General features: G+C 41.1%; 1 protein-coding gene across 10 annotated transcripts in view; it reads left to right on the plus strand.

The window, feature by feature from the left end:
• The window catches only part of NEK7 (NIMA related kinase 7), a 124,741-nt gene that overhangs the window by 74,997 nt on the left and 26,693 nt on the right, over positions 1-23,051 (plus strand). For all 10 annotated transcript variants that reach the window (XM_073356759.1, XM_073356757.1, XM_073356761.1 and 7 more), the window contains one exon: positions 21,709-21,817. In XM_073356759.1, the coding sequence (XP_073212860.1) occupies positions 21,709-21,817 (109 nt within the window). The remainder of the gene's footprint in view (positions 1-21,708; positions 21,818-23,051) is intronic.

Below are 23,051 nucleotides of genomic sequence, written 5' to 3' on the forward strand. Positions count from 1 at the left end.
ACCCCCAGGAAGAAACCTAGGTTCACAAGGAAAGGACCATCTTCTACTGCAACCTCCTAGTAAGTGACACTTTGGAAATGACCATTTTGACCCTCTGGATGAGAGTCATGATATCTCTCCTGCTCCTGATGCTATGATGCATGTATCCCCCCCATAATCCTTATGGGGACATCTGTCCTATTTTCTATCTTCATGAGAGCTCATTACCTTGCACAAATGGATCCTGGAAGTGATATCTACAGGTTACTTGATCCAGTTCCATTCTCTTCCACCTCTCCGAACAACATAGAGACGTGGTTGACCTACTGAGCTTGACACAGTGTGGGTGTAGATGCTGCATGACCTGTGTCAATCATAACAGTCCTCTGGCAGATGTTTCATAATGCCCCATTCTCTCTCTCAATTCTAAAATCCACTGCTGAGGGGTCAGAGAGACCGAAAGTCACCCCCTCCTTTAAAATCCTCTGCATGTTTTTAGCGTGCCTTTTCCTGATTGCCCACATTCGCGAGCACACCTATCAGCTCAGCTCATCCTTGTTGTGTTCAACTCCCCAGGCGGCTATGCTGAATCCACGTACTAGCTGTGCTCCTGCCTGGACTAGACAGGAAGTATTGGATCTCCTGGGCCTGTGTGGAGAAGAGACTACAGACCAGCTGTAGAAATGTTGACCTCAACGAGCAGATTGCACTGGGCATGCAGGCAAAGGGATAGAAGAGGGATCTGCAGCAGTGCTGTATCAAAGGAAGGGAACTTCACCCAGAGATACCGCAAGGTTAGGGAGTACAACAATAGATCTGGTGCTTCACCACAGATCTGCTGCTTTTACAAGGAATTGCATGCTATATTTGTTGGAGAATCCACTAGTACTTGCAGACCACTGTGGATACCTTGGAGGAGACAGAGACCCTTGCTGTGAACAGCAAGAAGGAAGAGGAAAGAGTGAGAGAGAAATGCGGTAGAGAACTGTCACAGTGTAGCCAGTCCTACCAGCTGAGTGAAGAGGAACCTGGTGAAGGCTTGGATGTATCTGTGCATGCATTTTTCCTTACAATCTTTAAATTTGAAGATGGTGCCCATCTCACCCCAAGTTAACAATACAAAGGTATTGACTTTTCATTGTTTCACTCGTACAAAAAGTGGTAGAGGTATAATGAACTGGTAGAATTGGCACCTGCTTTTCATTCCCCCATTAGGTTAGGCAGGGGAAGGGGGGACATGTGGAATACTATATGTGCATAGGGATGTCCCTTTTATTCTTTTGAGAGGTCTTGATTAAACTTTCCTGGAGATACTCTGCAGTCTTTCTCCCAAACAACACTCCAGCACAGACCACTGCTGTGGCTAAATATTAAAATGCTCTTTCAAAGCTTCCCTCAACCATGTAGCTCCACGCTGGGATCTTGTAATAGTCTTTGTGTTTGGCTGTTCAAAGTCAGCTGCACCTCTGCCTTCCGCCCTGGTGGCAGCTTCTCCTCTTTTGCCTCAAAGATATTATGCAGGGCACAATAGGTAGCTACAACCATTGGGATATTTTTCTCATGGAGATCCAATCTAATGAGTAAACACTGCCAGCATCCCTTCCGTTTCCCCAAAAGCATATTCAACAGTCATTCTGCACCTGCTGAGGCAGTAGTTGAATCTTTCCTTGGTGTTGTCGAAGTGGCCAGTGTATGATTACATGAGCCAGGCAAGCAAAGGGTAGGCTGGGTCCTCGAAATCATTACTGGTGAAGTCTTCCTTGTGATGCACCATAGAAAAGTAATCTCTTCTGTGGATGTCCTCTATGGCAAGGTGCACTGGTGTCAAAATAAAGATATGCATGCCGTCTGTCATCCCATAGCAGTTGGTACTGCTGCAAAACCATCCGCTGTGTCCTTCACGGGACCTAAAGTCAAAGTCCTGTGTAGCAGCAGACGATTAATTGCCCTACACACTTGCATGGCAACTGCTCCCATTGTGGATTTTCCAACTTCAAAATTATTTCCTACTGACCAGTAGGAATCCAGTGTTGCAGGCTTCCAACATGCAGTCGCTAGTAGCTTCTCCATGTTCAGTTTGGTGCTCATTTTTTTTGTTCGTGTTCTGGAGGGCTGGGTGAGCTTGGCATGCTGGTCCAGGAATGTGGCTTTTTCAATCTAAAAATTCTGCAGCTTGTCATCCCAGACCTGCATTACAATATAATCCCACCAGTCAGTGCTCATTTCTAAAGTCCAGGAGCAACATTCCACCATCTGTAGTTGCACCATGAATGCCACCAACAACCTAGAATTGTTTTTTGCTGTGTTCCTCGGCAAATGGTCCTCAAAGAAATCCTCATGTCCCCCATTGGTGTGCTGCTTGCTGCAGATTTGCAAATACAAGGAGAATCATGTGTTCCATATTTGCAACATTCAGGAGAATAGTGAAGACCTCTGCAGGCTCCATGCTTCTGTCCAAGATGGCAGATACAGAAAAGTGGTGTGCAGGTTTGTGTCATTTAATTTTTTTTTTTAAAGCATGAAAATTATAGGATATGGATGATATTATGGGATGGGGCAAGTTGCATGCTGGAACTTGACTCCTAGCAACCAGACATCCCTGGGCAAATCATTTTGGTTCCACAACACACTGAAATTTCCCAAAAGACATTGCACCGGGAGGGTGGTTCACTGGGATACCTACCCATGGTGTACCACACTTTGCATCAACATAAGCACTCCCACTGTGTGTACACGCCCAAGTGATACACAAATGTTGGTGGCTGCATGCCCATGTAATTGACATTGACTACAGTTTGTATTGTATACATGATCTAAAATGTGTAATTTTCAGAAGTGTCATGTACCAACAAATACCAAGTACCAACAAATTTTGTTGAAGTAAATGGGAGTGGTAGATAGTGCGCACATCTGAAAATGAGGTCACTTTTATTTAAGTTTCGGACATTTTTGATTATCATGATGTTGTATCAACGGATAATCAGTGAAAGAAAGTGTCATTTTATTCCAACACTATTTTCAAGTCTTCTGCATACATTTCATCAAAATCATTTAGAAAAAGTTAGTGGTTAGGAAAAGAAACACCTATTTCAACCAATTCAGCAAAGCACCTAAGCAGGTAAATAGGCGCTTAAGCATTTTGCTGAACCGGGGCTCAAAAAGAAGTGAGGCTATTGGATGACTTTGAATATCAAAATGAATGGAGGGTGAGAGCAAGGTATTGCCATTGCACTGCCTGTCTACTATTTGCCAACATAATAGATGTTCATTGTTTTCTCTGTAAAATTCTGTTTTCACGCATTTCATGTTTCCAGTTCATCTGTAAATACATGCTTTAAATTAAAATTGTGCATATTTTGACAATTTTCTTGGTGGTTTGGCACAATGACTGTTGCAGGTTGTCTTCAAATGTTTTATTTAATAAGATAAGAAGCAGAGAAGCTGGACACGAGTCAGAAAAGTATATTTTTATAACCTTTGGGTCTCCAACTGCTTATTTAAAATAATTGCTATCATTTGCCAAAGATGGTTAAACACTGCTTTAGATACTCAAAATGATTTGATTTAAACTAGTCAAATTGTATTAAACAAATGTAGTACTTGATGAATTTTATGGTTTATGGGTTGAAAAAATATGTAATGTACCTTTTTTGTGCAATATTTGACCAGTTATATACCTAGTTGTATAGTATTTGTTCAATACTTTATTTTATAAATTGTGTTTTATAGTTCTGCAGCTAGCCCTAGTCTAGATTTTTTCCCCCAAGAGTAATTCTGCAATTTACACAAATCACTCCATGGCAACGTGACATTTTTACCTTTCAATTTGTCAAATGTTGATTATTCTTACATTCCTATCCTGTTACCCCCACCTCTGGATCTTGGATTTAACATGTCATTTTGGTTTGCTTTCTTATGTGTACTCCAATATGATTGCTGTCAACACAGCACAACTCTAGGAATCAAATATGCTAGTTAATTAGCGCTCGCTCTGCTCCAGCAGAACACAAAGCAGAAAAGCATTGTTTTGTGTAGGTCCTACAAGAACAGAGAATTTTAATTTTTTCACATTAATGTATTTTTTAATTGACTTCTGTGCTTTGAAGACTGTTCCTTACTAGACTGACATTTTTAAGATTGGACAGTCAAAATTGTAGTCTAAACAAGTTGACAGTGTCCTGTTAATATTTATATCACAATCTGATATATTTTTTTCTGTCCCATGAATTATTAATTCTGAACGTTTACACTTCATACAACATAAAGGAACGTTTGTCTTTTCTTTTGAATGTTCCGATTTGACACACTTCTTAATATGAGTATTCTATGACAGATTGCCTTATGGCATGTCTGGTCTTACGACCCATTGAAGCTTTTTTTTAACCCAATATGTGTCTGTCTCCCTCAGTGCAATTGGCCTCATTACACCTTGTCCAAGTTGGTGGGCATTTCTTAGTATCTAGATCTTGGAGGCAGTTTGTGATGTCCTCTTAACACAGGAATCATGTTTAATGTAGCAAACCTAGATTGCTGTTTGATGTTAATGACAGCCTATCAGGCAATCATTAAATATTTATGAGGTGTCACGATTCACTCAGACTTCGTACTGCTTGTGGGAGAAATTACTTGATAGTCTGCTGTTCAGCTGGTATTAGTTTGTTTTCAGGAATGTGTTTTGGGGTGAGTTCTGTAGTATTTTGAAGGAAATACTTCTAAAATAGTCTGAAAAATAAGTGATATGTAACAGAAGGGAAAAACTGACAAAGCTTCTGTGTGAGTGTGTTTATCTTCTCACTTCTGGGGGGTGGGGGTGGGGAGGAGGGAATGTAGTAATGCGTTCTGGGAAGGAGAAATCGTACCATGGCCTCCAATATGAATGGTATCATGCTACTGTCAGTTTTATTCAAAGGCAAAGAAGAGCCCTTAATAGGGCACCATAATAGGGGATGCCATTTTAGATTTGGTTTTGGTGAGTAGTGAGGACCTCATAGAAGAAATGGTTGTAGGGGATAGTCTTGGCTCAAGTGATCATGAGCTAATTCACTTCAAACTGAACGGAAGGATTAACAAAAATAAATCTGCAACTAGGGTTTTTGATTTTAAAAGGACTGACTTTCAAAAATTAAGGAAATTAGTTAGGGAAGTGGATTGGACTGAAGAATTTATAGATCTAAAGGTAGAGGAGGCCTGGGATTATTTTAAATCAAAGCTGCAGAAGCTGTCGGAAGCCTGCATCCCAATAAAGGGGAAAAAATTCACAGGCAGGAGTTGTAGACCAAGCTGGATGAGTCTGTAATCGAGTGACCAAAGAGATTGAAGTGTTCTCCAACTGGTTTTTGAATGTTATAATTCTTGATGTCTGATTTGTGTCCATTTATTCTTTTACGTAGAGACTGTCCAGTTTGACCAATGTACATGGCAGAGGGGCATTGCTGGCACATGATGGCATATATCACATTGGCAGATGTGCAGGTGAACGAGCCTCTGATAGTGTGGCTGATGTGATTAGGCCCTATGATGGTGTCCCCTGAATAGATATGTGGACACAGTTGGCAACGGGCTTTGTTGCAAGGATAGGTTCCTGGGTTAGTGGTTCTGTTGTGTGGTTGCTGGTGAGTATTTGCTGCAGGTTGGGGGGCTGTCTGTAAGCAAGGACTGGCCTGTGTCCCAAGATCTGTGAGAGTGATGGGTCATCCTTCAGGATAGTTTGTAGATCCCTGATGATGCGTTGGAGAGGTTTTAGTTGGGGGCTGAAGGTGACGGCTAGTGACGTTCTGTTATTTTCTTTGTTGGACCTGTCCTGTAGTAGGTGACTTCTGGGTACTCTTCTGGCTCTGTCAGTCTGTTTCTTCACTTCATCAGGTGGGTATTGTAGTTGTAAGAATGCTTGATAGAGATGTTGTAGGTGTTTGTCTCTGCCTGAGGGGTTGGAGCAAATGCGGTTGTATCGTAGAGCTTGGCTGTAGACAATGGATCGTGTGATGTGATCTGGGTGAAAGCTGGAGGCATGTAGGTAGGAATAGCAGTCAGTAGGTTTCTGGTATAGGGTGGTATTTATGTTACCATTGCTTATTAGCACCGTAGTGTCCAGGAAGTGGATCTCTTGTGTGGACTGGTCCACGCTGAGGTTGATGGTGGAATGGAAATAGTTGAAATCATTGTGGAATTCCTCAAGGGCTTCTTTACCATGGGTCCAGATGATGAAGATGTCATCAATGTAGCGCAAGTAGAGTAGGGGCATTAGGGGATGAGAGCTGAGGAAGCGTTGTTCTAAGTAAGACAGCTATATTTCTACTGTGCAAGATAAATTAAATATCTGTTGTGAAAAAATTGCTGTAAGAAAAAAATTAAAATCATTAAGATACTTACTAAGCCAATACTCACTTTAAAGCTATTTCATTTAAATTGTTGTAACACATTAAAAATGCAAACTTCAAATACATGTGTCAAACAGGCCATAAAAAGTAAATCACCATACATCATAAATAAACATCAAAGCATCCATTCTCAGTATAAAGCACAGATATGTTAGCAAGTCTCTTAAAATAGGAAAAATAATCCTGACTATATAAAAATATCACATATGCACTTTCTTACTTTAAAAAAAGACTTGTGTGTATGTTTTTCCAATTTTAAAATGCAATATCAGTTTTATAGATACTATTGAAAACCAGTATATCATCCATGTAAAATGAGGCAAATGTTTTAAAAGCTTATATAAGATGAACAAAATTAGGTTCCAGGTGAACTTGGAAGTCTCTCTCAGCGGGCTTTCTGCATTTGGAAAGAAATGAATTCTTTGCCCTTGAAAATTGAATTTTTCTGCTGAATAACTGAAATAATTCTAGTGACATATGTTTCCTCTCAGAAAATGTGCCCAAGTCCAAGTTATCATCTGGACATTTGGTGGTATTTCCAGAGTTCCAGTTGTAATCCTATTCTGACCTTTTTTTCCAGTTCAAAATAATCAGTATAATATTGGGGTTTTAAATCTTAATTATAGTAGCTAATTAAGGATATTTATTTTTCTGTAGAAGTATTCTTGAATAAATTTGTAAGAGATTAGGGTATGAATAATTTCCTTTAGTCATAATATTTACATTTCTTTGTTTAGCATCATTAGACGTCAAAGATCCTTAGAATATAGTTCAACTTCATATTCTCAATTTATAATTTTCTCCAAGACTTCAGATTTTCTCCATTTTTAAATTTGAAGGTCTACTGTAAATAAAAGCCTTGAAAATTACTGTGAATTTTGCTGGTCTCTACCTGACCTGATAAAACAATAAACGTACAAGCCATGCCAACAGTCCTAAGAGTTGTGAGTCTTTGGATTATGGTATACTATGCTGCCCATGTTTTCTAGTTCAAAGTGATTGGGCACCAACCTCAAGTGATGTCTCGAAGAAATGTTAAAGACTTCAAAAAGTAGCATGCTTTTGTACAGTCTGTCTTAATATAGGGAGGGTTTTTTTATGAATAACGTATGTCCCCTTTTACTCTGAGCTTTTTGTGTCTAGTTATTTTTTTAAACAGTATTTGCCTCTTGAAAATATTATTAGGAGACTGTACCATAGGAGATATTAATTATAGAACAAAACTTAATATATTTTTATTAAGTTTTTTTATGAATGGAAAACATGGGGCTATGAACCACACAAGCCAATTTTTGACATAAAGATTCTTTAAGCTACTGGTAATATCCTTTTATGTGTTACTTTTTCCTTTTATAATAGAAAAATAATGCTCTCTGTCTTTAATTTTCATAGAAAGTATTTTTCTGAAATAGATATTTTTCATATTTCCGCTTGTATACTGAGTTGGCTTGTTTCCAAGTTCTCTTGGGTCTCAGCTGGCTTTTGAGTTCCTTATGCTCTGCTGACTTTCTTTGCACACTCTTATAGAAGCATTAAAGAAGTGTCTCTGCAAAACCTAGGCTGCCTTGTGCTTGTACTAGTTTGGAAGTTTCTCTCCGATTGGGGAAGGTGACTGGCTGGGACACCCGCTACCATTGCAGCCCAAGGAAGTAAACCTTTGTCTTAGGAAAGAGGTCTTAATGTGCTGGCCATTTATCCCCTTGCCCTCATGCACCATTATTGGACAGAGAAATCTAGTGGCAGTTCACTCCTCTTTGCTGCTACCACTCTTTCTGGGTGTCTTTCCACTGCAATATAAGCCCAGAGTCAGTAAAACTCAAGTTAGCAAGACCCTGGGTTTGTTAACCTAGGGCTTGAGCGTCTACACTCCTTTATAACCCCAGGTTAAGAACTGTTGAATCCTGGATCTCATCTTGGGACTCCAGAGTCTACACTGCAATATGTGGGCCCAAGTCTGACCACCCATATCCCAGACTTCCTAGTGCCTTCCCAAAATGTAATCACTCTAGCCCTTTGTGGTGCGGTGTGGGAAAACTTGACTGTCCAGAGGACAAAGGAAGTTATCCCATGGGTTTGTGGAATACTTTCGATCAACTCTTAAGAGCATAAGTCCAGTGGGGCTGCATCTACACTGCAAAGCAATAGGGATTGAACTGTGGGTCCCGGCTTGACTCAGGCTCAGACCTGCACTCGTGGTTTCTGGGACCCTGGGTTGGCACGGTTTGTGTGTAGATGGAAGGGGAGTTAGGCTTGAGCCTGAGTTCAAACTCTAGGCTTACCCAGAATGTCTATACTGCAGTGTATGTAAACCTGTAACCCAGTAAGTCCAGGATTCAAACTCAGGTTCAAGGCTTATCTTCTTTGTGTCTACAATATAATTGGGCTAACTCAGAGCTCAAACCCAGGGTCCCAGAACGCTGCAGGATTGTGGGGTCCAAGCTCGAGTCCAGCACCTATTGCTTTGCCTTGTAGCCACAGTCCCACTTGACTCAGGTCATGGGAGTCACCCAGAAGTATTGCACAGTTTCATTGGGCATCTTCTTTAGTTCTCTGTATCCCAACAATCTGCAATCCACTCTGTTGAAAACAAAAGCTGCCCCTCCCTTGGCAAACAGCACCAGCTCAGGTCAGCGTTAACCCATTCTGTTCTGATCACTGATCTGCAAGCACACTATCAGAAAGCCTCCTGGGTTTTCAATGAAGAGTGAACTGAGCAAGCCTTTTGCAAAGCGAGCTTCCTGATAATGTGCAGGGTGGGCCGTAATTTTTTCCCACAGTGCACCATGGGCTAGAGTGGCCACATTTTGGCGGATGGGGCACTAGGGACTCTGGAATATGGTTACTTTGACTTGGTTCTATGCACTTATTTTCAGTTCATGGTGTGTTTGGTTTTTAAGATAGAATCATAGACTTGACGGTCAGAAGGGACCATTATGATCGTCTAGTCTGATCTCCTGCACATTGCAGGCCACAGAATCTCACCCAACCACTCCTGTAACAAACCTCTAACCTATGTCTGAGCTATTGAAGTCCTCAAATCGTGGTTTAAAATTCCTTCCTGACCCCAAATGTGGTGATCAGCTGAACCCTGAGCATGTGGGCAAGACTCACCAGCCAGATTTGTGAAGTTTTGTCCCATGGCATGGACAATTTTTTTTAACTCTCCAGTGCTCACAGTGCTTTACGTTGTTTTCCACCTTGTATTTAGCTGTGACTCCCTGAGTACTTTTCCTGCACCTGAAGAAGAGCACCGCATAAATTCAAAACCTTGTCTCTCTTGCCAGTAAAGTTGGTTCAGCAAAATATATTACCTCATCTACCTTGTCACTCTAAAATCCTGAGACCCACACATGTACATCAAAACTGCAAACCTTAACTTGCTACATTTGCCTTGCTTCAGTTCTTCACGCAGCATTTGTTTCCTTTTACAATATAACTCACTTTTTTCCCTCCATCTTTTACATCATCTTCTCTTAGTGTAGTTTTTCCTATACTATTTATTAGTTCCCTCTTTATCCCCTATTGGTTTTTAATAATGTTTGTCCTTCCTTTCCTATATTCTGTCACTTGCCCTCCTTATTAATTCTCCATAGTATCTCTGTCTCCTCCAGTGTTCTCTCATTCGTCTTCACTTCAATTTTTTGCTCCTCTCTCCTATTCTCCCATCAGTCCTTCACTCCATGTATCCTCCGCCTATAGAGTCACATTTGAACTATTCCCCTTGCATGCCCACATGCTGCATGTCCCCTTATTCAGATGGTGATATATCTATATATATAGAGAGAGAGAGACACACACACACACACAGTATAAGTTTTAAACAAACAGTTTAATACTGTACACAGCAGTGATGATTGTGAAGCTCTGGTGAGGTGGTGAAGTCAGAGGGTGGAAGAGGATGGGATATTTCCCAGGGAATGCCTTACTGCTAAATGATGAACTAGCACTTGGCTGAGCCCTCAAGTGTTAACACGTTGTTAATGTAGCCCTATTCTCTACAAGGCAGCACAAATGGAGGAAGAGGAGACAGCGAGACACACCCTGTGTGTGTGAGAGAGATGCACATTGCCCCTTTAAGCACGCTGACCGCACTCTAAGTACATTGCCTTTTTAAGTAGATCAATATGTTGAGACAGCAGCTGCTGCCATCAAGCTCCCTCTGTCTTGAGCCCTGTCGTATCCCCCCCCACTCTATGGAGATGGGGTAAGCGAGGGGCAGGAGGAGCAGGGGGGAGGGGGACACCCTGACATTAGCCCCCCCATTTCCCTCTTCCCCCAGCACAACAAGCAGGAGGCTCCTGGGAGCAGCTCCAAGGCAGAGGGCAGGAGAAGCACATGGCAGTGGGGGGAGGGACAACTGAACTGCAGGCAGGTGATAGCCTGCTAGGTGGCTGCCTCACAGGAAACTTAGGGGAGTGGGGAGCTGATGGGGGGCTGCCGGTCCACCCTGGTTCCAAGCCGCCGCCAGCTAGCTCCAACAGGCTCCTCTTTTTGCAAGCTGTGGACAAAGCAGGTGGCTGCCAAACAATGTTATAAGGTAGCATTGCGCAACTTTAAACGAGCATGTTCTCTAATTGATCGGCAGTGTAACAACAAAACAACATTAACCGGGATGACTTTAAGTGAGGAGGTACTGTAAGCCAAAACTAGTAAAACTGCCCGATGAAACAAGCTCATATTGTTTTACCCTCTTAATTTGAGTGAGTCCCAGGGAATGTCTATACTGCAGGGTTCAAACTCAGACTCGAGCCTAACCACCCTTCTATCTATACACAAATCACGCCAACCCAGTGCTTGGATGCAGGATCCCACAGAGTGGAGGGTCTGTGCCTGAGTCAAACCAGGACCTATGGTTAGGGTTACCACCTTTGAAATGCAAGCCCTGCTCCACACACACACACACACACACGAGGCAAGCCTGCTCCAACCCCCCAACCTCAAAGCAATTCCACAGCCCACAACCTTCAACAGCCACTTATAGTACCTAGAGAGGTAATACATATAGATAAGATTAGTTACATAATTTTCTTTCTTTGGTTGTGTTTCTCCAAGCTGCTTTTTTTATGTCTGTCTTCATTGAGATTATTTTCCCCCAAATTGCAGTGATTCTGTATTTTAACTATACACTTGAATGTGAACATTTTGGAATTTTATCATAGAGAAAATCAATTGCGTCTATTTCTTGTGATGATAAAGCAGATCTTTAGATCCCTGTTAACCCCCCCCCCACCCCCGCATATTAAATTATTTTTCTGGCAAATGGCAGATCCATAAAAAAAAAAAACTGGCGAGGCTAGTCAAATACCAGCCAGGTGGTAACCCTACCCACAGTTCAAGTCCTGTTGCATTGCAGTGTAGATTCATTCCCACTGGACTTGTGCACTGGGAGTCCACCAAAAGTATTCCACAGTCCCACAAGCCAACTTCCTTTGTCCTCTGGACAGTCAAGTTTGGTGGACAGTCAAGTTTTCCCACACTACACCACAAAGGGCTAGATAGGTCACATTTTGGGAGGGCTCTTGTAGCGGGGCAAGTACCATGCTCTGGAGAGAAAGGGGTTAAAACCAGCTCTGGGAAAGGGCTGCCCCAAGGAGCCAATCAGGGGAAGGCAGGTAGCAGCCAGTCCAAGCCCAGTAGGGCTGATATACAGAGGGCTGTGAGCTAGGAGGTAGGTAGTCTCACTCTAGTCTTGGGGTGGGAAGGACTGGGCTTCCTGGAAACACAAGGTACCTTCAACAGAGCAGTGCTGGGGAAGGGGCAGGCTGAGCTGGGGAGCTCAAGCCTGGTGACCTCCCAGGCTGAGGCCTGACAGGAAGACCTAAGGAGGTACTGGGTCTGCAGGGAAAGGCAGCAGGTCCAATCCTCTAGCCAATGATGAGTGGCCTTTGCAGACTGCAGTTTGCCCCTGAGTAAAGGGCCTAGATGAGGACTGGCAGTGGGTCACTGAGGTGAGGTGGGCTCAGGGGAGTGGGTTCCCTGGGTGAGGGGCAGCCCCCCAAGGTAAAGGGCACTGTGGTCCAGGAGGGACTGCAGGGGGGCAGGTAAGGGCAGGGAGAAACTGGCCAGAAGAAGGCATTCCAGGGCTGAGAGAACTAATTCCCAGATTACCAGCAGGAGGCACCAGGCCGGTGAGTCAGCACCTTACTACAGTGTTAGAAAGTCAGGATATGGGTGGTTGGACTTGGGTCCACATAATGCACTGTAGACTCTGGAGTCCCAGGTTGAAACCCAGGGTTCAACAATTCCTAAACTGAGGTTATAAATGAATGTGCTCGCTCGCTCAAGCCCTAGGTTAATAAACCTGGGGTCTGCTAACTTGAGTTCTACTAATGCTGGTCTTGTATTGCAGTGGATAGCTATCAGGCAGTGAAAATGGGGGGTAGTAGGTGGGAGGCCATGGGCCAACTGTAGCTGGATAATGCAGCTGCAGCAGGCTGTGTTCCCGTTAGCCCTCCACCTCCCACCCTTGTGTTACCTGGAAGCATGACAGGCTTCTGAATGCTTCTCCATTCTCAGGGCTGTTAACTAGAGCAAGGTCAGGAGTATCCGCTTACCCTGTTAAAGGTAAAAAGAAAAGGAGTACTTGTGGCACCTTAGAGACTAACCAATTTATTTGAGCATAAGCTGTAGCTCAAGAAAGCTTATGCTCAAATAAATTGGTTAGTCTCTAAGGTGCCACAAGTACTCCTTTTCTTTTTGCGAATACAGATTAACACGGCTGCTACTCTGAAACCTATTAAAGGTGTGTATGCATGCTGAGGAGAAGGGAGTAGATTTTCCCTGCAGCCTTGGCTGTGTCTTTGTGGGGGAGAGAAGGAATCTGCCATCATCTATGTCCACCACTGCATCCAGTAACCATGAATAATCGTACTAGCACTTTGCTAAAACAATCAGTAGTTAAATAGTTTAGTGTCAATAGCCCAGATGTGTGGGTGTGGCAAAACATAACTCTTAAAATTATTGTTTAAACTTGCTTGCTTTTAGACTCAAAAAGGACAGCTGCTTCATTCCTCTTTAGGAGGTCATCTTTATATCTAGAAATGTTAGAAACTGTTTGGAATGAAACTTAATTTTGTCCAAACCTGTTGGGGGCATCTGTCCCCATCGCTGCCCCCAGATCCTAGAACTTTAATTCGCTTCCTGAATATCACCTTTAAGGAGTAGAAAAATAGTTCTTAATAGTTCAAAATGCTCTATGCAAAATAATTTGAGCAGAGAACTATTGCTTGCTCTTCTATAATGTTTATCACTTAGTGAAGTGAAAAAACTTCACTTTCAGTAGTAATTCTGTGCTGTATAACTAAACACTTTGAGAACGGGGAAGGAAGGTTTCTTGGATTTTTTATTAAGCTAAATATGATAGGGTTAGTGTGGGAGCCTGCTGTATTTACTGTACTTTGCCACTGGTTTTATTAAGGATCATCTATAATTTATAACAAAACTTTCCCTCCACTTGATGATGTACCAATTTCCTCAAGGGGGTTTATTGGAAAGAAAAGTTGTATGTAAACAAGAACTGTTGAACTTGGACATACTGCTATATATTTTAAGGAGCCTTGGCTCAGCTGAGTCTTTCTGCAGAGAGAACTAAAATGATGCAATGCTTTGAAATTTCACCTCCTTGGCTCTAAGATGAAACTTTCTATTTTCAATGGACGATATCCATCTCTAACATAAAAAGTTTTTGCTTTCAAGAGTGATTTAAAGCATCAGTGGAGCTGAGTGATTATGGACGGACTGATCTGCAGGGAAAGATAGTAAATGAGCCTGATACTGGAAAAGTGATTAGTCCAGTTGGAAAATCTACGGTAACTAAAATGAGGTTCAGTCAGAAACTTCCAGGAATCCTAGTTAAATTCAGAAAACTAAAGTGTGGCTGTCTCAAGGCTTTGAGAAGAAGAAAATGGAGTGGCCCTCATAGATTATATAGACTTTTGAAAGTAATGAAGAACCATGAGTCATTAGCAAGAGAAGTAGTGAGAGAAGAGTTAGTGCCAAATAGAAGAAAAAAAGGGGCATAAACTTTTTCCTTTTACTGAAGTATTTTTATACAGTATGCATATAGAAGAATCTGTATATGTTAAAAAGTGGAAAACATCAAAGCATTTTAAATAATTCTCTCTTATAATGGCAGGTTTCAGAGTAGCAGCCGTGTTAATCTGTATTCACAAAAAGAAAAGGAGTACTTGTGGCACCTTAGAGACTAACCAATTTATTTGAGCATAAGCTTTCGTGAGCTACAGATCACTTCATCCGATGTGGCTTGAGTACTCCTTTTCTTGTAGGACCGAAGTATTTCATATCAGAGGCACTCTCTCCTGACGTGGGGGAAAAACGTACTGTATTTCAGTAACTGAGTATACAAACAACTTTTACCGATGTTTCATGAAGTACAAAGAAATATATAATGTAATGATTTTTTTTGTTATGGAAATACCTCTATAAAAGTTAGTTTTAGATGCTGGAAAAATTACTAAAATGTAAGTAATTGAAAGAAAATTAATAGATACTTTGTCAAATCATGTATAATAAAGTAGCTGTTTCTCTTGTATATGTTCAGTTTATTAGCAACAGCAGATATTCTCAGGTGTCCAGTATATGCAGAAGAGTCTCTTTTGTTGTGTTAGTTGTAGCATTAGGTCAGTTGAGACTCTTTAAATGTTGAACTACAGTATGAGCAACCTTTGTTTTGTTTTGTTTAGCAAATACTGCTGAGATCCGCGCTGCTAGGAGAAGTGACTTTAGGTTTGGATGAAAATTCTGGTTTTTGTATTGGATAGGAAATCCAGGGATGTTGGTCGGAAAAACTGATTCCAATGCCAACGGTAGGCAATTTGAATTCCAGAACTGATGAGACCCAGGCAAATCTGTTAGAATGCCATCTCTCTGATAAAATATCAAAATTAGAATGTGGTACATGGTAATACAATAATATAATTTTTAAAAATACAGAAAACCTACAGTGGAGCATCTGCAGACAACGTGGGACTCTGATCTTAACACCCAGGTCTATAATACAAGGATTAATTTCTGATGACTCCCTCTCCCATGCCCTGCACACTAAAAATAGTGCCCAAATCGTGCCAGTTCTTCTTCCAAAACACTTCTAAAATCTTATTTTTCCTTTTTGGCCACACAGCCTTCTATCTCCTGTCTTGACTACTGCAATCTCTTCTTTTCCTCCCTGTTGCCCACATCATATTTACTCTCTTCTTTAGAAAACACATGTTGCTAAGATTTCCTTAGCTCATCAGTATTTCATCCCACTCTTTTTTTTAAAATCCTTCCTTTGGTTCTCCCTAGGTCTGCTCCCTTCCACTCTCTGTAGGAAAATGGAGAATGGTGGTACCAGGGTCCTTATCCCAGAATCACCTGTAGCTCTGCCTGGTGTTTTTCCAGTAGCAAGGCGGAACAGTCAAGTCTGGCAACTCTTCAGCAGGGGGAGCCTGCTGCCACAGCTAGTTTTTTGGTGCTGAAAAGGGCCCTATGACTGTTTCAGAAATTTGTGAAGCTGGGGTTGCGGCTACTGGAAAAAGGAAGTTGGATCATGAAGTCAGTTACTCAGAAGTTTGTGTTCTGGCCAGGAGTTTTTGCCTAGAGCAATTTGCATCTTTCAGTCCTGCAAAAAGTCCACTCTATCCCTTCAGGAATAAAGTCTAGGGAGATAAGGGGTTCAAGGGCAGAGCCCAGAGGCGCTCTCCCAAAGTGGGAACAGGTCGAGGTGAACTAGGGGGGACTAAGGGTCAAGAAAACCCAAGGAGGAGATAATGGAACAGGAGGGGAGTGAGAAGCTGGGAATGACCATGTCAAAAGTGGTAGGTAGATCAAGAAAGGTGAGTATAGAGAATAGGTCCTTAGACTTAGCCAGGAGAAGGCCAAGCCGAGTGCAGTTTCAGTGGAAACCTTATTGCAGGGACTCTAGAGATAATGGGGGGGGGAGGCAGGGAGGCAGCAGGAACACAGTGTCACAAATCTCATTTTCCTTTTTTATAGATTCATAAATATTAAGACTAGAAGTGACAGTCTTACATAAGACAGGTCAGAGAATTTCATCTAGTGACTCCTTCACTGAGCCCAATAAATTGTGGTTAAACTAAGTCATGTTTTGTTCAGAAAGATATCTGTCTCATTTTAAAGACTTCCGGTAATGCATAGTCTGCCACATTCCTTAAAACTTAACAACTGGCTAACTAACATCACAAAACTTAATTGTTAATGGGAATCTTCAGTGAGTGCAAGGTTTCTAATGGAACCTTGCAAGGGTCAGTTCTTGGTCTAGTGATATTTAATATTTTTATCAATGGCCTTAAAAGAAATAGAAATCCATTAATAAAGCTTGCAGACGACACAACTGATGGCAGTCAGGGTTTCTGTGAGGTGGGCATGTTTATTTCCAGCATTCATGGAATTGCTGTCAGACTGGAATGGCTGAATGCCACTTATCACTTGATCTGAAGGGCTTTGTAAGCCACTTCAAAACCCACCAGTCAATATTATTCACTGCCCTAGAACTTAATTAACACCAAGTTGGGATGATCAGTGATGTCTCCAACCCTTACAGAATATCAAATGCACTTACTTAAACATCTGAAAACCAGGAGATTGTTAGGGTACGCATCAGGTCTGCACAACAACCTTAACTCTGCCCCTGGGGGTGGCTAGATCCACAGGAGCTATACTGTAAGTGTGTTTCAGCTAGGCTGTCCTTTAATAAGCAGACATGAGGAATGACTAAATGATGCCACTTCATGTGGTGTGTTGTCCCACAGTATTCTCATTCATCTGCTTATACTCCAACTGTGCCTGATACAAGGATTACTTGCAGCCGATTGCCATAACTCACACTGTGATATGAAGAGAGTTACGTCTGCAGCCAAACGGGTCCTGAATCCCCCATTTCTGTGCTGAGTTATGTCATTTGTACAAGTAGAAGAGCATGATCTATTATTGCTGTGGGGATTTGAAACCGTCGTCGGATGTCCCAATCAAGTGTTCCCTCTTGGGCCCTCACTTGCCTAGACGCTTTGAGGGAACCCAGCCCATGGGTCCCCAGGTGCTTAAGTCTCCTGAGTGGAGCACAGCCATTATCCCAGTTTTTAGGGCCTGCCACACAGTCACTGGGCACAGACCCTCTGTCTGGCATCCCCTCCTGAGGCCTAGCCTGTATTCAGCGTTGACCTCTCAGACTTCCCTGTTTGCTTAAACATGCCCTCACCGAGAGCTCCAGTTGTGAGCCTGATGGTTTCCTGTTCCAACTCTCTCGGGAGACCTGTAGCAAGTTGTGAAGCATATAACACACATACATACTTTGCACCGACATCATTGCTCTTACTTAATCACATGCCACACGAGAGAGTAAAGGTCATTTAGAATACCACAAACATCCTGAACACAATGCTTTAGCCCCTCACTAGCTCACCATTCCCTTGGGGAACCATCTGTGTTCAGGAAGGTAGGCAGGGTACCCTGTCTCATCAGGCCCCCTACATGCTGGGTTGCTTTGCCTTCTTCTTGACCTGAAGAAAAATGATCCCAAAGAACAGAGCCAATAAAGTAGCTTTTGCCATTTTTATAACCTTCCAGTCCCTCAGTCAGATCATCACAGACAACCAGCATGAGACTTTGTAGCCCAGGCAACTTCTCCTGTGATCAATCAGTTCTGGTTGGGAGCCAATCTATTGTTAGCCGCTATTACATTATAGTAGTCTTGCATTTAAGTTAAATTACTCGCTGGTGTTAGACTTTGCTTTGTCCCTACCCCTGTTAGAATTTAATTCCAGCCTGGAGTTGGAAGGACAACTAGCCTCACGTGCAAAATGGATTTTTCACCTTGGTAAAGATACATACAGAGAGTTCATAACCTCGTACAGAATTCATAAATTATACTGGCAGATTCCCCAAAAGGTAGCAACAGTCCAATAGCATGTATGACCATACATTACAGGGTACAGGTAATATTCCAGAGGAAATCCTTAGGACAGAGGTCAAGGGATGGTAACATCTAACAACTTTGGAGTGATTTGTGCAGAATAGGTGCAGTGGTTGAGGATAGGCCAGGCATAGCAACCTGGTGTTCAAATTTGCCTTAATGAGGACATGCTCTGACAGTTTCTCCTGTTGTACTATTGTTCCATATCATCTGGAAGGAGACAGTGCTACAATGTCTGTCAGGGATGGGTTGAAAAGGGCAGAATTAAGGTTGTGAAACAGGGCTGGTTTTGTACCTTGACTAGGTATTTCATGCCTTTTGGAGATTTAAGTATAAGTGCATTTGTTTGCTTGTTTTTGTTTTTTCAAGCTAACATTCTGTAGGGGTACAAGGCATTCCCAGTCAACCTCAACTCTTATTTGTTGATGTTTTGGGGCAGTAAATTCCCTTTGATTTTTGAGGAGGAAGTGGTGGTGGTATGGAATGATTGGGAAAAAAAACTGGAAGTGGGCACAAGAAGACATCCTGAGAACACATTACTGCCACTTGGCTACCAGTTGTGCCCTCCATGTGGCCTCCATGCCCCTAATAAGTGCTGCTTGGATTCAATGGCTATACAGCATGTCACTTTGAGCTACCCAGTTACTTTGATATCAGGCTATCTGAAAACTCTCTGGTTTGCAACAAAGTCCAGTCCTGCAGTAAAAGCAAAAATTATTTTTTCTGTCTCAATCAATCCACACTGGGGTCCAACTTCTACACAGAATAACTTTTAAAATACTGCTTTCCCAAAGGGGCAGTGGGTGCGGACACAACCTGAAATCAATTCTGAGGTATTTTTCTTGTCCATGTCCTTTGTACCTTGGCATTTCCTTAGGAGATGGCCAACAGTGCCACCATCAGAACAATTGCATTTTCACATTATAGAGTGTTCAAAAAAAAAAAAGGAAGAAGGACTAGAGGGAACACCAAACATTAAAACAGGGCTATTGTGCCTCTTCTTTTTCCTTAAATATGCTTAAAAAGATGCCATACAGTGTAAGATACACATAAGAAACTGGATAGTGTTTCATCAACACAGAATAGATGTGTGAAAAGGTAAAGCTGTGAGCAAAAGTTTTTCATTTTTGTTTTGTTTTTTTTCTCTCAGCAGAAACCAAAGCTCTTAATAAAACTGTTCCCTAAAAGCAAGCTATTTTTTGGAAATTGGTGTCTGTGAAATCAGTTTGCTTTAATATCGCAAGCTTTCATTCATTGTTTGTTTCTTGGTTCATGGCAGACCAAGGAAACATTAAAAATATGCCAGAAATTAAAAAAACAAGGTGATAACCCCTCAAAATATTATGAAGATTTATTTTAAAAGACTTGAAGTATTTTTAAGTGTAAGCAAGTGAAAATAACGTTTTGTTCCTTTATTAAATAAAATGCTTGCTTAAAGAACGGATAGATTTGTTTATGCCATCCTTTTCACATGAGTAATAAATCAAAGTTCACATTTATAACAACTTAATATTAGTGATGACCTCAGAAAGGAGTATGTTAATGTCATGCAAAAGTAACATACTTTAGTTAGGTCAGAATACCCCAAAAGCAATTCACTTTCACATATTTATATGAATGTGGAATGCTTGAATCATTGGAATTCTTAAGCTATTTCTTTAGAATTTTGTGTACAGTGTGCTACAACAGTGTAGCTGGCAAATGAATGAAATGTTAAAAGAAAATTATTTTTTTACAAACGTGCATTATACTTTTAAAGGGTTTTTTATGGATAAGATGCAAAAAAACTGCATACTTTGTTTTGTGAATTTTTCATGCTTGCTTGTACTTAAAGTTCAGTTTATTTAAGAACATTTTGAAGATTTTTTTTATTGTACATAGTTATAATTATGATAATTTTCAGAATTCATTTTGAATCAAGGAAGTATGCTTTCATGTACATATACTTACATAGTATTGTGTATTTGTTTATAAATGAAAAGAAACCTGGTCTCCATCTTCCCGTTGACATCAAACAATCCTCTGATATGCAAATTCAGCTCTGGGGAGAACAGATACACAGTGTTTGTTTGGATTGAATCCAAATCTGAATGAAAGTTATAGTTAAAGAACTGATTTTAAAGCATTGGCTCGTTTGAATAAAAACTTATATTGACATAGTCTTGAACTAAACTTACTATTTTTGGTGAAATTTTATGATTTCCTTTATTTCCAGTATATTTTGCTATTGCTCTTTTAATAATACCGGTCTCTCTGACATTATGTTGTTGCGTTAGGATGCAGCCTATCTACAGAGTCAGTTTTTCTGCCTTTTTTTTTAAAGACACTGAACAAAATATTGCTGCTTCCTTACAGCACTGATAACTGATCTGTACATGACCTTTCTGTCAAGTGTAATGCTGATACTATATGTATTTTATTGACATAATTTGTAAGGTTTTGTTTTTAATAGTAGAGGATCTGATTACTGTATGATTGTTAGGATCCCTTAAAAGATTTTTCTAATTTGCTTGCCCTTCTTATCAAACTAAGTATGTAATATATGTCTCAAGTATAGATAGACAAACAGCAGACTTCTGGGGAAGTTTTCATTTAAGCGTACCCACCTCTGGCAGCAAAGTTTTTAAAATTGTCAAACTTTCATGTTCTAGAATTGGCTATTATGGGTTCTCAATATGCAGTTATGGAGAACTCGGCAGCTATTTGCCATCCTTGAATACAGTATTTGAAAGAGATGAACATTGTTGAATTTTACCTGGTGTAGCCATTTAACTGCAAAAAAAGTTGAACAGGAGAGGCAAATTGACTGACTGAAGTATTTTAAATTCTTAGACCTACACAGTTCCTGTGTTCCCAATTTTACATACTCTATGGCTTCTAAAATTGAGTTACATAATTTTGACAGCTTATGAATGTGTATCGTTGGTATTTGTTTTCTTCGTTCTAGGCTCATGAGAATAAAAGCCTATAGAAATTAATTTTGGTGGTGAAAACTTCTTTATTTTGAGAATTCCTTTAGTAACTTTTCCTTACTGCTGTCTTTTATCCATTATATGGCAGATTGATTCTGTACTACAACATTCCACCCCCATTTCCCTCCACTGAGGCTTTTTTTCCTCTGAAAAATGTAACTTTGTTAAATAAACGTTATATGAACTTTTCTTAGGACTGTGGAATTATTTTAAACAGCTTAACGTTCAGTATAGTGTTGTATTTGTTGATTAATGTCAGCACATCCTGTGCTGGTGTATTATATGTTACTATTTCAGGGAGAAGTTGAACTTCCATATCTGGAAATAGCCCTAGAAACTTTTGCTCAAATTAAGTGAGCTCTGTCTTAATAGCTTTTAATTAAGAGTTTACCTGTTTTCTCAGTTAATTCTGTAATACGTTTTCAGTACTTCTCTGTTTTCTTTTATAAAGCATTTTAAGAAACAGAAGAGGTTGATTCCTGAAAGGACAGTTTGGAAGTACTTTGTTCAGCTGTGCAGTGCATTGGAACATATGCATTCTCGTCGTGTCATGCATAGAGGTAACATAGGATCATAGATATTGCATCTTTAACAAGTATTAAATATATGAGAGAACTTGGGAGGTTCAATGCAAATGATACCAAATAACATATTAAAAGAGTCAATTTCGACAAGTAGCTAACACAATGTGTGTGTTGTTGCAGTATTTTATAAGTAACTTTAAAAATAGAAAGGATTTCTTTTTAAAAGATATATGATACTCCGGGGGAATTCTGCACCAAAAAATTAAAAATTCTGCCCACAATATTTTAAAATTCTGCATATTTTATTTGTCAAAACAACACAATATAATCACTCCAGTTTCAATTATTTTGGTAATTTATTTCAAAATACCTGTCAGCAAGTATGTCTATAGCAATAGAGACAACAAAAAAGATTCAGGAAATGTTTTTTGACAAATAGATTCCTTACTAGGCATACTAATACCGAACTTTGAGTAATAATTCATTTAAACTACAATCCAGAAATGTATTTCACACACCCCTCAGAAGCAGTGCAAAGTCTTTGGGGAGTCAGGGGTAACAGAGGAGCTGAGAGGGAAGTAATTGATGGGAAGGAGCCTGGGAGTGAAGCTGGAGGGCTGTTGGGTATGGGTGGGAGAAGTATGGAACAGGGGTTTTGTTGGTTGGGGGAGGAATTGTTAGGGAGTTGGGAAGCCTTCCGCATGCTGACCCCTAGCCTCTCCCATTCAGTCAGGAACATCTGCACCTGTCCCCATGTGTCCCTGCACTCCTGTCCTTTCCATGTCCTGCACCCCCACTCAGCCACCCCTCCTTCCCTGTCCCTGCACCCTACTCCCCCCTGAATCCATGTGGCCCTGCACCCCCACTCAGCCACCCACCTCCCCTTGTCCACATGTGGCCCTGCATCCCCCTCCTATTCAGCCCCTGGCTCAATGCCGTCACATCACTAGCTCCCACCCCAGTCTGTCCTCCCACCACTAGCCCTTCTGAACTTCACCTCTGTCTAAGTCCTCCCATGCACCGTTCAATAGATAAACCACACTTGGACCCATCAGTCCCTAGTTACCAGCCACCCCTGCAAATTGCTGTTCTTGTGATCCTATTAAACACACATGCATGGATGAAAGGCCAAAAGCCTGAAAAAGTAAGTGTGTGGAAAGGAGGAGGTGAAAGTTCTCACATGGTAAGCATGCCTTATAGGGAACCTTAAGTAAGTTAAATGGTAGTGTATTGAATAGTAGCATTTTCCATGTTTCCAACAAAAGTTAAA

This window comes from Lepidochelys kempii, chromosome 8 (genome assembly GCF_965140265.1).
Source record: "Lepidochelys kempii isolate rLepKem1 chromosome 8, rLepKem1.hap2, whole genome shotgun sequence".
NCBI lineage: Eukaryota > Metazoa > Chordata > Testudines > Cheloniidae > Lepidochelys > Lepidochelys kempii.